The sequence below is a fragment of the Macadamia integrifolia genome, chromosome 5, assembly GCF_013358625.1.
Source record: "Macadamia integrifolia cultivar HAES 741 chromosome 5, SCU_Mint_v3, whole genome shotgun sequence".
NCBI lineage: Eukaryota > Viridiplantae > Streptophyta > Magnoliopsida > Proteales > Proteaceae > Macadamia > Macadamia integrifolia.
The window spans coordinates 39,042,456-39,058,937 of record NC_056561.1 but is presented as its reverse complement, the minus strand read 5'-3'; the positions used below and the strand labels follow the sequence as shown (position 1 = coordinate 39,058,937).

At 36.8% G+C, this 16,482-nt stretch overlaps 2 protein-coding genes across 4 annotated transcripts in view; both read right to left on the bottom strand.

Moving 5' to 3' along the window:
* LOC122078688 (trihelix transcription factor ASR3-like) overlaps positions 1 to 1,272 on the bottom strand; it is a 4,315-nt gene extending 3,043 nt beyond the window's left edge. The window contains exon 1 of one of the 2 annotated variants that reach the window (XM_042644784.1): positions 286 to 1,272. In XM_042644784.1, the coding sequence (XP_042500718.1) occupies positions 286 to 1,003 (718 nt within the window). In that variant the 5' untranslated portion in view covers positions 1,004 to 1,272. The remainder of the gene's footprint in view (positions 1 to 285) is intronic. The other variant, XM_042644783.1, reaches the window with a different exon arrangement.
* Positions 1,273 to 7,855: 6,583 nt separating this feature from the next.
* Positions 7,856 to 16,210, bottom strand: LOC122078281 (histone-lysine N-methyltransferase, H3 lysine-9 specific SUVH4-like). Of its 2 annotated transcripts, none has more exons than XM_042644197.1 (5): positions 15,031 to 16,172; positions 14,281 to 14,386; positions 13,994 to 14,176; positions 10,780 to 11,013; positions 7,856 to 8,180 (listed from the first exon to the last, which is right to left on the bottom strand). In XM_042644197.1, the coding sequence occupies exons 1-5, from the start codon at positions 15,207 to 15,209 to the stop codon at positions 8,067 to 8,069; spliced, it is 816 nt and encodes a 271-aa protein (XP_042500131.1). In that variant the 5' UTR covers positions 15,210 to 16,172; the 3' UTR covers positions 7,856 to 8,066. The 2 variants fall into 2 exon arrangements, 1 of the variants encoding a protein (XP_042500131.1); XR_006140023.1 differs by lacking the exon at positions 7,856 to 8,180 and adding an exon at positions 13,553 to 13,796 and having other exon boundaries at positions 10,878 to 11,013; positions 15,031 to 16,210.
* Between the last annotated feature and the right edge of the window lie 272 nt (positions 16,211 to 16,482).

Here is a 16,482-nt window from a genome sequence, read left to right as displayed (position 1 = left end):
CCCCAAAAAAAAAAAAAAGAAACAAAGAGTCCTACAGATGCAAAACGGAATTAAAATTCTCTCCAAAAGCTCGACTACATAAGGTATGAAGCCATCAACAACCCCAAAGCACAACAAAGGTAACATCAATATCTGTGAACCTCAGAAACAGAGCCCCCCAGCAGACGTGTAGGAAGAAAACCAATGATCGTCAAGTAATTCATATTTCATAACCAGTTCCGCATGAACAAATGAAATCGAATTCAAACACAAAACATTTCCTCAAAGAATTAGATATTAGATTACCAGAAATAGGCAACGGAGCCGGGAGAGTCTTCGTGGGGCTCCCACCGGCCTCCTCTGGCCCCGGCTGCTCAAAATCTGAGAAGACCCCATCTTCCGCCGCAGCGCTCCGACCGCTGTCGAACACAGCTTCCTCCTCCTCCGCTTCCACATCCGCCACTGCCACCAAGTCTTCACTGTCCTTTAAATTGGCAATCGCCGTTACTGGAGAGGCCGACGTGGCAGTCGCACTCCCTCCGTCCAAGATATCGTAAACCTCCCTATCAAAGAAACCGGGCAATTTTCTCTCTCTCCTGAGATCGTTCCGCATGACCCAGAACGATTCGGATTCTTCTTTTATCAGCGATTCCCACTCCTTGATCTTCTTGTAATCTCCGGCAAGATTGCTCCATCGTTTCCGGCACTGAACAGGTCCTCGGTTCACGCCGTGCCGTTTGCAGTAGGAAGAGACGGAAGCCCACTTGGGCTCCAAGATGTTAGACCCGAACGCCGAACCAGCGGTTCGACCCCTGCGAACCCGGTTCTCCGCCACCTTCTTGCCTTGAATGAGGACCAGTATCTCCTGGCGCGTCCACCGAGGGAGCCTCGGCGGTCTGTTGGCGTCATCGGCAACATCGAGGCCGTTCGTGCGAGGCGGAGTGGCGTTTGGGTGTGCATCGACGGGCACCGGTGCTGCTAGTGCTAGTGCTGGTGCTGGTGGGCTTAACTGCTCATGCGCCATACGCACGACACCAGTAGGGGCTTTTGAGATAGTTTCTCTGAGGGGAAAGGTCTAAGCCTCAGAGCAAGCACGTGACTTAACGGGGTTTGGCGTAACGGCGTTTTTGAGGGAGTGCCGTTTGAACGGGAGGGTCATCTCATCTTTGCCCATAGAGAGAGAGAAAGAGAGAGGGAGAGAGAGAGAAAGGGGAAGGAGAGGAAATGTGGAGAGGGTTTCGTAGGGCAATGGAAGTGGTTTTGGGTGGGTTTTAGTTTTACTAGTAATTATGGGAGACCCTAATCTATAACGCTCTCATTCTTCCCCTTTTTTTAATTTCCTTTAAAGAAAGAAAGAAATTAATTAATGATTAATTGGGTCCTTGTATTCTATGCTTTGTATTCAATTCACTTGCTACAAAAAAGTTAAAAAGGACATCACTTTCTTTGCTTTGAATTGATAAGGCACCACCACCCTCCCCCCCTAAAGCTATGTATGAGTTCAAACCCCTCCCCTTCGACTTTTTTCTTTCTATGACACATATACAAATTGAGACATTAGCCTAATCTTCAATTAATCAAGACAAGTATTTTTATGTTATTTTGTCACGAAAGGGAGTTAATAAAGGAAGTTTGGAGGCACAAGTCTCATGGGTGATGTGGAGGGTCATTTGGGGTGAAGTAGGGGTCACAATCTCCTTGTGACTGAGTGGGGACCAAAGGGGGAATGCCATATGAGATGCAAGAGTTTGCCTATCAAGAGACGAGGTGTGGCTCCTCTCCAGAGACTTGAAAGTACCGATGAAACAAAACAGAGGAGGACTTGCAATATCCAAAGGGTCCCACATTCCACGCCTCTCATTGGTTTCATCAATACTTTCACGTTACTGGAGACGATCCGTGAAGCCAGAAAGATATATGGCATGTGGCACACATCGTTATTTCCCTCTCCCCCTCTAATGGTCCTGCTTTTGTTAGCCTTTTTTTCTTTCTTTTTACCTAACCTCTTTTTTCTTTAAGCAAAATGTTGTATTGATGGTTTCATTCATAGAATATCTATAGATGACAGCACCTAATTATGCCATGTGGATAGGTGACATGACAATTCTAACCTTTAGACATCCAAAGAATGGTGTGGATTGATCACTTACCAATTTTCATAGATAAATCTAATCATATACCCCCACATTTTATTGTCATGCACCTTCTTGATAGTTTAAGAATTGTCATGTATTTTATTGGTAATCCTAAATTTTCTTAAGCTTTATTTTTGTTACTCATCTCAAAACTCGAATTATAAGGAGGGGACCTTCTATTTAACCCAATCAAATTTTCTATATTATACAAATAGGTTGACCATCCATAGATATCCTATGGACAGGCTTGTTCACATTCTTGCTCCCTATGTAAACCTTTTTTCTTTTATTTGTATTTATGAATGACAAGATACTTCCATTTGAGGGATCTTTTTGTTTTTTATATTTCTCTTCCAATACGACTTTAATCCCTTTCAAATCCCTCATTGCAAATCGAAGTGATGCTAATGATGTTTGACACCCTTAATATTTTGTGAGTGGAGACTAGGGAACTCTTACAAAGGTTTTGAACAGTCGGCGCTGATTGACTTTTTGAGTGGCACAAATATCTATCATTTGGTAAATCAGTTGCAATTCAATTTTTATGAAAACATAGACCCCAAAGCCCCTTGCTTATATGTAAAGTTTCATCTCAAATAGATTTTCCAAGTGATGAAATCAAACTTTGACAAAATAGTTACAACAGACCTAGAAGATGGAAAAATATAAGAATGCATGAATGTGCATGAGAGAGTATTTTATTAAATAAAACTCTAAGTTTGACATATGCTAATCCATAAAGTATACAATTAATCTCACGATTAATTAGTTAAAGCTCAACTATCCACGTGACTAAAAACGATGGATCATTCGGATCAGCTTATCCGAAAAGTATCGCAAAAATAAACATATTTTTGTCTTCTAATATCATTGATGGCACATATTGGATTTGTGCAGATGAGGTAAATGATGGATCAAATAGTTATAGTACAAAACACTCCTATTTCCTTCTAGCCAGGGAAGAGTGAGGGTGGATACAACTAAAACTGTAATATTGTGAATTTCATCCAGGTAGGCCTTGGATATGAACTACTTAATTGCATTTTTCCACACATTATAATCAAGTGGGTAAGTGCCCTAAGATATGCGTTATAGGTTTGTGGACCTTTATGGTACTTTAATGATCTATGGACACCATGGTTCCTTATTATGTCAAGCACTACTAGAGCCAGTTAATGGTGGAGGGAGTGACCCCCCACAATTCATTAATTGGGATTATTTTATATTTGAAAGATCTTTAGTGTTGAATGTAGGAGTTGATACAAAACATACTTGGTGTAGAATCCAAGCTGTGATTTTTGGTTTTGGTATGATAGCTGTGGGTCAAACACTAACAAGATCTCATGGGATTGTTACTTGGGTGGTCATAAGTGGAGAGGTTTTTTTTTTTTTTTTAGTCATAAGTGGAGATTTACTGTACAACAACTCCACCTTTGAAGAATGAATATTCTTCATAGGCTCTCAAAAGTTTCTAGAACTTCCCAATAAGCAATTAAAAAAAAAAAAGACTAGTTAATAATTCAGTAGAGGTATAGAATCTGATTCATTTAATTTGAAAGCATGGATAATGAGGTAGTATTTCTTAAAATTTTTCTTTTAACTAGGGTGAAGAAAGAGAATCTCTTCGGTCATAATGATTTGATGCTTTGATTCAAGGGATTAAAAAGATAGATAAATGGTTTTAGATGATTCCGATTTTGGATTAGCTTGATGATCTTAATTGAATCGATAGGATTAAGACCTATAGCAATTCTAGGGTTTTCCAGACTGCGACCTATTTAGATTCTAATTCTGGGCTTTTAAACTTTGCTTGGATTGTACTCCAAGTAGGAAACATATTATCTCAATTTAATTGAAGGATGAGATCCCATGGAATTCGGCATTTTCTCTTCACAATGGGTGAATAAAAACTTGATCTATCATTGAAAAGAAAATTGATAATGAGGAATTAAGTCCAATTTTTATGCACAACTGTGGTGTTCGGGTCAGCTTATGCGCACATCGACTAATCTTCGGAGAGACTAGTACAAATCTCCACTTAAATCGCAGATGCACAGACGGGGAATCGAACCTGAGACCATGTGCCTAATCCACACAATCCGCAATTCGTCCTAACCGTCTGGGCAACCTACGAGTGGGTACAGAATAAATAAAACACACACACACACTCATACAATGCGTACAACAGGGTTCGATCCCACGACCTCCTCCCCTGGGTGCTGACTCTACAAGCCGAAGCTATCACCACTAGGCTATGCTAGTGTTCGTATATTTCCCTCTCTCTCACATCCAAAGGTTGAAAGACATTGCCTTGTATGTATAGAGCCGTGCATAAAACCTTTTATTTTGTGGAAAGCAATTTCCTGAGGACATCCATTTCGGTAAGAAAATGAATGAAACCTCTTCTAGAGTGTTTCCACCTAAACAAGCTTAATACCTTATCCAATGTATCATCTCCCCTTAAGGTAAGCAAGTTTTGTCACATGCTCATGATGTCACATCTGATATTAAATTGGATTAAGATATGTTAAATATCTCAATCAATCGCACTAAAAAAATATTAACGATTGGTTATTGGTTATTGGTTATTGGTTATTGTTAGGATCAATCTGAGAGAATTCATTTCTTCTAAGCCTAAAATTTGACACCAGAAATCACTTGACTATGCAGCTTCAATTGGCAAGAATCCATCATGAAACCATTTCAACAGTCAAAATGCAATTTCTTGTAAGAGAGCAGAATTGAATTGGCACCAGTTTTTATTACTATAAGAAGAATTAGATGAAAACTGCAATGTTAGTAATCAAATCAACAATTTTTTTTTATCATAAAGAAGTGAAGTGTCAGAAAATTTTCATTAAAAAAAAGTGTTCAAATTTCATGGTCATCTGTCTTGATCATATGAATCCGGATTCTGATCCGTCTATTCATATTAAATCTAGGGTTGAGGTCAAAGAATTTAAACTTGGAATCAAAGTTCCAACCAATCCTTGATTATCCAAAATTGGTCTCAAAAACCTTAGTATCAGCCCCTCATGTTTGAAACCTAGGAGATAAGTCCCAAACTCTAGAATCAGCCACTTTGAAAACACCAAAAATCGTGATTAGTCAAGAGTGACTCAAGACTGATTCAACTGAATTTTTAGGGTTCAAGTTGATCCCGACTCACTCCGATTCTTACTCTGATTCTGATTCAATCAGAGTTGGCGGAGTAGAGGCCAATTAGGCTTACTAAAACCTTGATATATGTCAATAAGGTCAATAAGGCCAATAAGGTAGTCTTACTATGATTTAATCTACTGATATCATGGTTAGGTCAGAAGTCCCATCTTTGAGTAATGAAGACTTAAGAAGAGCCATTTTGGTCACAGTTGGGTTTTCTAATTGGAGCTTAGTTAAAGCTTTGGATCCATATGATATGATCAGTGGGCGCTCTTGGGTCCTAATCGTCGTAGTTAGGAAGGTAGTTGGGTTGGACTTTAATGTGCATTTCTTTGAATTCTTAAGGCCTCCGAAGTACTTATCTTCCTATACATATTTAGTAATTTAGGTGGGGACCCAAACCTCATTATAAGAAATGAGTCTGTTTTAAAGGGTTTAGGTGACGAAAGGCAATTAGATAATGGAAATGGGCAATTGTGTCAACCTAAAAGTGTGATTAAGCTTGGCCTGAGGTCTCGCACAATTCGGCCCCGTTTCTCCACTCCCCCACCCCCTCAGGGCCCCTATATCTTTTTTTGTATTCTGCTAGATCGTCTTCGTTATCGCACTTTCTGACTTCTCTGGTTTTCTAATTTCACTTCATTTGGAGGAAATCAGGTTAAGGAAATTAGAAAACCTGAGATTGTAGTTGCAGTGGGAGGGTTAGGACTTGGTTTTCATGTTGTGGGAGGGTTAAGGACTTAGGGTTCGGAGTTAAGAGTTAAGCAAGACGACATCTTTCCTAAATCATAATTCCTGTTTGTCCTCTAAGGCTATGTTTGGTTGTAAGCGGAACTAAAAGAAAAAAAAAAAAAAATTTCATACTTAAAAAAGAAATACATGTAATCATTACCCATGTGATTTTAACATTAACTTCAAATGATTCCATATTTTGTTATAAAATTTCCCTTTCCTTCCCTTCAAATTCCCATTGAAACCAAATGGAGCCTAATGGATATGTGATTACATGTATCACGATACATATAGCAATATATATAAGCCAATTAGATTGATTGCTATAATTTAGTTTTCCTATTCTTTGGGTAAACAGAAGCCATCTGATACTGGTATTGGAGTAATTAGGTTATAGAGGAGAGTTAATTTTGAAGGTGGGATTGGAAGCTATCCTTGTAAAGGACATGATTGATCACACTATTGTAGGAGGAAACACAACAAATGTTACAAATGTTATAGTTCAGATATGGAGCCAGTAGACTTTTACGTTCTTTTAGACTTATGGCTATATTTGGTTGTAAAAGGAATTAAAGTGAAGGAAAGCAAAATTTTCATACTTAAAAAATAAATATATGTAATCATTACTCATTTGACTTTAACATTAACTTCAAATCATTCCATATTTGATTATAAAATTTCACTTTCCTTCCCTTTAAATCCTCATTGTAACCATACGGAGCCTATGTGATTTCCCATATAAGTTTCTTTTATTTTTCTAGTGAAAGTCTTTAGTAAAACAGGTGGGGATTAGTTCCCAGGCTGGTTTTGGGTCAGCTTAACTCTATTGCATTTTCCCATTTCAATTAGTCATAGGGGGTTGAAGGACCACTTTATTCTGTTGTTGCACATTTTTGCTCTTTATTCTTTTTATTTTTTGATAAGAAAAGAAAAGAATTTATTGAAACCTTGCCTCACAACGGCAAAAATTGAATTGCTCTTTATTCTCTTTACCAAATGATTGTTTCTTGTCAAAATTTATTTTGAAGGGTTTAAATAAGTTTTTTTTTTTTTTGGTAGAAGGGTTTAACATGTTGTCACTACATTTACAACAACATTTAATTTTTGTAACCAAGTATTATTGTTGCCACATGGCAAATCAGATGAAGCTGATATTTTGTGGACAAGATCTCATGAATTCATTTTCACATCTCAAGTTTCAGTTCAATCAAAGTTACATTGCAAAACAAACCATTAAAAATGAGGACTACAAAGATATGGCTATAAGGGATGAATGGACATACATGGAAAGATATGTTTGATATACGGCTAAACCACGGTATTTTCTAAATGTCCTATAGTCAGATTTTTCTCTATACAATTCATTCGTCTACAGCATCTTAATTTTGTGGATTTTCCATATAGCAGGCATGAATATAAGCAGAGCATGTAACATGGTTTCTGAGTTCTAAAACAGCTTTTAGTGCAATAATGTGTATATCAATAGAAAAAGAAAATGAAATTAATGACATCTAAAACAATTGATTTATCTACAGCAACTTAATTTTGTAGATTTTCCATATAGCAGAGCATGTAACATGGTTTCTAAGTTCTAAAACAGTTTTTAGTGCAAGATATGTATTTCAATAGAAAAAGAAAATGAAACTAATGACATCTAAAACAACTCAGCCTTTTCCACATGGAACATCCTTTAATACCTATCAAAAAAAACAAAAATCAGCCTTTTCACAACTGAATGGCGTTGGCCACATGGATCCGAGAGGGTAAAATAAAAGAGCTGGAGTTTAGAGAGCATAGATGTAGCCGATCACTTTCAGGTTCTAAAAAATAACTGAGCGATACACTACTTGATCCTATAATTCAGTAAGGGTTTTGAATTAACAATTAACTCTACATGATCCTCAAGGGATAATGAGAAAAAGTGTAAGAGATTGAAGACAACAAAAATGGGGCTACCAACCTCCAGTTGCTACATGACCAAAACTAACAGCTGGGCAAACTGGCCAGAAATCAGATGAGAAACCATTAAATAACCATAGTAGGCTACAACTATTACAACTAATACAACCTCTTCCGACAGTCTGCAGCACCACAATAACATGGCATCTTTTTTATGTTACCATCTGGACCTATGACACTATCAATGGCATAGCCATAATCATAAGTAAGCTCCTGTAAATTGAAACAGATTGTCACAACAAATTCTGTAAAATGTAAGCCAGGCAGTGACAGACAACAATGAAAAATATTAATGCCCAGGCAAAAGGCTCTGAAATAAAAATACGGAGACAATCAAAGCCATTATTAGAAACTAATTCTGCTTCGGTACTAAAATAAGTTTCCAGCTATTGTATCACATAAATTATTCAAGCCTTTCTGCAGGAGTATGGGATATTGAGGATGAGCTGGGAATTTGAGAGAGAAATAACAATAGGTTCAACAGCAGCTACTTATGAAATTTGGCCTATTCATTACTGATGGGGCATTTAAAGACAATAGGCCAAATTATACCGCCATATAATCAGGGCCAATTGGAATTTGGAGATTTCCCCTTCCAAAGAAATGATTAAGAGGAAGATGGGCAGCTGGTTATTATGGCATTTTCCCTAATTGTGTCATCCCGTTTGGAGGAAGCCTGCTTAATGACCTGGATGATGGATTAGCCAAAGGGCATGCACAGTCACCCATCTCCGTTCATTGAACTGGTCGATGAATTGTTTGTTTCTGTTGTACTACATCCTTATGTAACTTTACTTTCTTCTTCAATAGAAACTGTTATTGAAAAAAGATGCAAATAATGGCGTCACTGTTTTCTTAGTTGTCTTTGTACTTGGGACTTAATTTATATGCATTTCAGGTAAGTCTTGATATTTTTTATGGTAGAGTTGTCGGTCGTTTTGGTGTATGTATTTGATGCCCCAATTTTTCTGGTAGCTTTTGGAGACAATTTTCAATTTTTTATTCTTATTAAAAGCAAGTTTGAATGTCACTTTTTCTCCCCAACCAGTTGTTGTAACAAGTCAACAGCATAAGACCTTGAGACTTTTTTTTCCCCCTTTTTTCTTTCGGTTTTCCTCCACTACTTTTAAAAGAAAATCATACATTTTCAAATGCCAAATGAAGCGAAGCCTAAAATAAGACTGCTTAACTTCATGGTTCTCAAGACTGTTTAGAAGCTCGGTTTCTTTATTTTTGTCTATAAAGCTTCATGATCACTGCAGTGAGTTGAAAGTTTGAATTGTTTAGGAGTTAACCAGCTGTATCAAATGTTGAGAATTACTTGGGATATGGTTAAATTTCAAGCACTTAGTAAGGATTTTTTCTCTAGCAATTCTATATAAGAAGGGCTCTTGAATATTTCTCTCCACGAAATTTCTAAGGAGCTGCATAAATGTATTGATTAAAAATGGAATGTCCTGCTTCTGAACTAGCAAGAAACCAGTTCAATGAATGGAGAAGGATAAAAGTTGATATTAGAAGGAAAACAAAAATAGACCCACCCAAAAAAGAACAGTCTACTGAAAATTCTTCTTATTATGATATATTTTCTGAAAAGGCTCAATTTTCATTGAGATTAATATTTCGACATAGCTAACATGTTGATAAACTACGAAGTAGTAAACTTAAGAATTTAATGAAAGGTGCTATCTGAGATCTAGTTGTATTAAAAATTAGAAAACAATAATGCATGGTGAAGACTGATATGCGATAACCTATTCTGTAAAATCAATTTGTATAGGAGCCAATGCTGATGCAACGGTAAAAGCTCGCAGCTGCTGAGAAGATACAGATTTCAATCTAAGGGAAACCACTGTTTTCCAAAAAAAGAAAAAAAAAAAAGCATTGTGACTGACAACTATCCAACTCTCCTAGGACCATTTCTATAAAATCGATGTTTATAAGCCTCATAAAAAAATATTACAATCTATATGTATATAATTCTTATTGGTCCCTGTTGTACAGGTGGCCTGTCATCAGGTGCTAAAAACACACTTTCTAAACTATCTGCAAACACCTACCAAACTAGTTTCATCAGATAAGTTATAGTTGCATCCTCCTATTCCTAGCCAAAGTAGTTCCAGTTTTCAATTTCTAAATGTACTTAGGCCTAGTAGATCTATCGACTTCAATGAAATTTTTTAGTTTATAGGCTGTTCAGCCGAGACATCTGGATTCACATCTTCAAGGGTGAAAAACCTTCTCTGGATACTCAGGCCTAGTAGATCTATCGATTTCAATGAAAATTTTGAGTTTATACATCTTCAAGGGCGAAAAACCTTCTCCAACAATCAGGTTCAAATTTACAGCAAAATTCAAAGGCACTTGAACTGGACATTGAACATGTCAGGAACTTTATATTTCATTAAAACTTCAATTCGGAGAACCTGGTTCCAGTTCATTGAATTGTACTTTGTGTTCCAGTCTAATTCTTCCACTATTAGGCAAATTTCTTCAATTCTTATGGTTATTTACCAGTCCCAAAGGAACCTCATATCTGTTATTTGAACTCTCACCAGAATTACAAATGGTCTAATCACATGGAGATTGACATGTTACTTGTGACTTGCACAATAACATCATTCATGAAGTGTTTATGCAGGACAGGTCCATGAAATTCAAAGCATCAAACCTTATTGGCACCATGAGGCATGAATCATGTTAAATGGTCAGCGTCCTTACCAAACATAAAACTAAGAAAGAAAAAAAAGGGCTCTCAGGAACAAACAATGATGAAAGAATTCAAGTGAGAAACAACGAATCAATGTAATACCTGCAGAGGAGGTATGTTATCAGCAGCAAAAAGCATCACTCGAGCAAGTTTGATATCATGGTGGGAACTCAATACACACTGCACAAAGAGATTGGGCTCACAACTGTGATTGATGAATCTGGCAATATTACCAACAGAGCCTGCATCTATGCAGAACTCAGGTACATTGTCTGATTTCTTGTCATCATTTGTGTCCGAATGATAGGTTGGAATTGATACATCTCCCAATCGCCTCTACATACGACACAAAGTAGTTGCATTAGGAAGGAATGGAAAAGAAAGATTGTAGTATAGTTGCACTAGGTTATGAAATTCCAGGTGCATAACTGAGTAGAACAAGATTTAAGCTATCTAACACAGAGAATGAATATCCTTAAGCAGTGTTTTTAAGGGAGCCAGGTGCAAGGCAGCGCATACAGCCGAGGGATGCAAGGTATGCTATTTTTCAAATAAATCTAACAATTTATTTGAAAACTTTGTACCTAGAACATACTAAATAATTCAGAAAATTTCTTGGAAATTGCCAGTAAATGGGAGCCCAAGCACAGATAAAGTTGTTAAAAGCCTTAAAAAAATGCAATGAATACGCAATATTCTTAATTGATTTAAAACTTAGGGGGAAAAAGGAGTTCAAACATAGCTACCCAAAGCTGGAAAATTTGACCATGGCAATCCAATTGACATTAATATAAATATTTAAAAAACAAGAAGGAATCAATAATTCACATAAATATTAAATAAATATACAAAATTGCAAGTTAGCAGTGAATAGAATACAGACAATAACCCAGCCTATATTATAATGCAACATTTAATTACTCAACCAGAACAAACCCCTAAGGCTGGCAACAGTATATGAAAAATGGGTAAGTAACTCAATCTACAAAGGTGTATAAAAGTGCAAAGCAAACAAAAGTCATTGAAGTCTCACAAAAGGCCAATAAAGCATGCACCTCAGAGCCATTGTACAAGGTGCAACCACGCAAGGGGGCACCTGTTGCTTGAAGCATGAGGTGCACACTTTTAACAACATGGTGACAAAGATTCAGACAAGTCTAAACAACGCCCCGCCCTTACCGTTTTCTGCAAACATAAAGCAGAATAAGCATATGGAATTGGTAAGAAGTTGGGGGACTTGTTTCTAAGGGGTTCAAGATACATCACCGAACCAACACTCAGTAAAGGCCAGTGAACTTGCCAAACCTCAGATGAAGAAGCAAATCCTCAATCTTACCTTGCAAATTGAACCGCAGTGAGATAATTCATTATTCATACACAATGATGAAGCCAAAAGAGCCAACCCACTTTCTTCTCAGTGAACATCAAGAGTGAAGAGCTGAAAAGAATTTCATGCAAGAAAGGAAGGTGCTAGAAAGATACAGCATCTCATTTTACCAAGAACTTAAAGGGATACGCTAGAAGGAAAATAGCAATCATTCTCAGTTCTCACAGACTAGGAATAAATGTGGAGTGGCCATAGGAAAGCAACATAATGGTCATGGTAGGAAGAATTTAGCCATGATCCTTGTAGAAGAGGAAGAAATGTTGAAATTGCCATCGAGAACAATATTATGCAACAGGAAATACCATTCTACCAGAGTGGTTAAGACATACTCTTCCGCATGACAACGCAGGTAAGCAGCAGCACCAGTACTACCTCTTCTAGTTGAGATATTACTTTCTTAAGAATTTTAACTATAGGACCACTACTTAAAATGGAAATATGGACCAGAGTTTTGAAAACTCACCATCCATGAAAACTATCGAGGATCTGAAAGCTAAAGAGTAGAAATCATGTTAAACAAAGTCAAATTATTTTCAAATGACTGTCATTGCTAATTAGAAACCTAATAATACGACTTCATGTTTTAATGATAAATTTCAGACCTACATGCATGTATAACCGGACTAAAAAATGCATCCATATGTTAGGCTTTCCAAGTATCAGAGCCTGGATAAAAAGTAAGAAGTTTTCAAATGGATAAGGGTAAGAGTTTAGAAGAAGAAAATTATGGTCTTTTATGCCAGCAGCAACATCCTGGAGTTTACCGCTGGAAAGGAATAACAGGGCTTTTGACAATTGTACAAAACCAAACCAGCATACATGGAAGCAGCTCCTGCCATGGAAAAGATATCCTTTGGTGTCAATATGTAAATCACTTTCTGTGTTTTCTGTCTCTGCAACCAGCAGAGACTGAAAATTAGTTTTTTTTTTTTTCTTCTCGCTCTCCCATTGTTTTTTATGGGCAGTGTATGGTGTAGCAGTCTAGGAGACCTTTTTTTCTCAGTAAGAAAATTTCTAACATATCACAAAATTAAAGGAGAAGAAAACAAAAGAAACTCAAGAGCCCCCTCATTATGTTTATACTTGGGATAAAAAATATCCTAGCCAGTGTCCATTGGAAACAGTTCCCGGCCAAATGTTTCCCAAACTCATGTCCATGTCTAACTTTAGGAAGCTTGTGTCTGAAAACTCAAGCACGAGATGCTCTACCTACAAGTATAACTTAGTGGCAAACAAGCACGCATGTCTACAGAATTACCATCAATGTTCGATTCAGAGAACAGAAAAAATGCACGACCCAAGTGACATCCACACTCGAGAAACAGAGAAGGCAAAAGGTTGAGGTTCTTTGCATGACAAATATATAAGACATGGTTTGAATCGACCACGTGTGAACTTTCAATGTCTAATCCAACCATATACCCTCCCATGTGTATACATCTTAATATTGGGAAGCAACATCTACATAGTCCATAAATTAGTATGCACCTTCTTGGTAGACTTGGATATTCAAAGCTTTATTTTGCCACATGATCAACTTCATTTAGGTTGAAATCAAACATGTGAGCATGCGACCTTGGCGTCTTCCTTTCACAAATTTTGGGCTCCATTCCAACTGCCATGTGGCTGATATTTGGGCCATATAGAAAGTCATCATTGTTGGGCCATCCAGGAGGCCATAGCTCAACAGAGGAATTGTCAAGAAAACCAAAACCTTACTTAGATGAGGAAGCTGTATATAATAAACTACTATAAGGCCCGGAACTACAGAAGTAAAAAAGAAGATTTGGCACAGCGTTTTACAACCAATAGGAAAACAGTTCTAAGAAACCACACAATAAACAAATTATGCAAATATATAATCATATGAAGTCTGAAAACTATCATAATTGAACCCCAAAGGAAATTCTTGGCTTGGATTAATAGTACCTCCCGCCCATCAAGCCCCTTCATCGTCTGCAAGCAATCAATGTCAAAAATGAAATTGTTTTCACAGACGCTATCTAAATCATCAGTTCTCATAAGTATCCCAGTGTATTCACATACTGGTGCACCCGAAGGAATATAATCCCAAGACCTAACAGCCCACCCTTTCTTCGGTGTGCGGAAGACCTGTTAAGAGAGAAAAAGCAACATAAAACAGAAGTATATACCATCAGCTTATAAACGATATCAGACAAGAACCTTATAGCAGAAATGGCTGTAGTCATAGAAACCTCAAATCGATACTTTAATCCCCTCTGAGATGTTCTGTTGATACACCCAGGTCCACAGTCACAGTTTGGCCCACACTCAAATACAACAGCTTTGGCTTCAATTAATCTGCAAGGGGATACAAATAAAAGAGTCTGTTTAATAATATGAAAAAATTAAAACAAAATAGTCATGGAAGAAACCATTTCGGTCATGAGAAAATTGAAGTAGAAAAATGAAAAACAATAAGATGTGGAAGGAAGGGATGAAAAATCATTTTTACAAGTTTCATTCAAAATATTGCAATTTTAATGGGCCCCAACAAGATCATAATTATTTCAGTAGTGTCAGTCAAAAATCGAATACACTCAGATCAACTCAACTAAGCTTTATATGAAGTTCCCAACTAAATGGTGTTGGATATTAGCTAAAATCAACTGAAGTCATTAAAATTTTAAAGGGTTTTATTTTATCCCTCAAATCAAATTTGATTAATTGATTCTACCCACAAATGAAATAAGGATTCAAGTCAATTTGATTCCTGTCCCAAAACCAGAATTTGAAAATTCAACCAACAAGGTTATCTATAAAGTATTAACCTGATCGGTTTATTTGACGATCATATGGCAAGTGAAAACAAAAGGGAATAAAAAAAGTATTACTAATATAGTTCATGTATCAAGAAACAGAGGCCCAATCATATTAAATTTTCTTCATACAGTGCTCTAAGTGATTTGTGTTTCAGATTCATTAGGATTACATTTTACTCTCACCTGCCTCCATCTCGACGCACATATGGGAAATCAGACCCGTTAAGCCTTGCACATGCACAAGTCTTTGTATCAACACAGGTACCTTTGCAATTGCAACCAGGGGCACTTATGGGGAGCTTCACATTTTCCGCAACTTGTATACACTTGGTATATGTAAGACCTAGATTTTGGAAGTCCATTAATTCAGAGAAGCATTGTCATTGGTAGCATAAAAATGAAGCCACAATATCTTGATAGAAAATATTCTTTCATCATAACAGAAGACCACATATTGCAAGAAATCACAGATGAGATACAACAGCAAACCAGAGGCAGTATATGGAGAGGAAAAAAAAACACACATGCAGCAATGGAAAACAAAAGCAAAGCGCAATGCAGAAACAGTAATGGCAAAGCAAAACTATTGCACTTTGCAGCAAGAGTAGAAATATGAAAAACATAAAAAACCAAAGAACCAAAAGAAACAGAAAAGGTAATCCTATAATGAATTATAAGAGTAACTTGCAAGGAATTAGGTTATGGAATGCATGAATTTATTTATTTAGTTATTTTCCTTTTGGTCACAAGTTTGGCCATCAATGAACAATGATTAGTGACGGTACAACTCAAATCAGTGAAAAGAAAGTGAGAAGCGAAACGTTTTACTTATTGCTCATTAAGAGAAGTGAAAAGCAAATAATATCACCATTCCTGATAGCTTTAATGTGAAAATTTTCACCAACGTATGAACTCATTCAAGGTTCCAACGATGGATCAGGGATTGGATTGCCCCCATCAAATCCCATTTAAAGTATTGGATGATCCACATGCGGATCAGACGATTCACCTGGGATATGTCCCAGCCAATATCATTCTTGATAAGGCAATCAAACCCACTCATCATCCCAAAGATAGGATCAGTGGTTGGAATGTCCTCAGACAATCCCATTTAAAGGATTGGATGATCGTGATCCACCTGTGGCAACTCATCTGGGAAAGGATCAGCCCCAGCAAATATCAATCCTGATCAGGCAATCAAACCTGAATAGGAGAATCTCTTGAACTATGCATGTGTCCATCATAGTTTTTAAGGCGGTAAGGCGACGAAAGCGTCTGAGGGTCTTTTAGAGCGCCTTAGCGATAAGGCGGGCATAAAGCGTCGCCTTATCGACTAAAGCGTTCCTGTGTAATTTTTTTATAAAACCAATCTATTTGGCTCAAATCTTAGTTGAATCCTATTACTCATATGTTAAATAAATATTAAAGGTTCATATTCATACCAATGAAAACAAATCAATAAAGTGAATAAACTAAGTTCATCTTCATCAATCATCAATCATCAATCATTAATCATCATAACATATTAACATATAATATAAATACATAATTATGAAACAAAATTATAAATATACAGAAAAGAAGACAAAAAATACAAGTATTTGTTATACTTACCTCTATGATGCCAAAATGAGT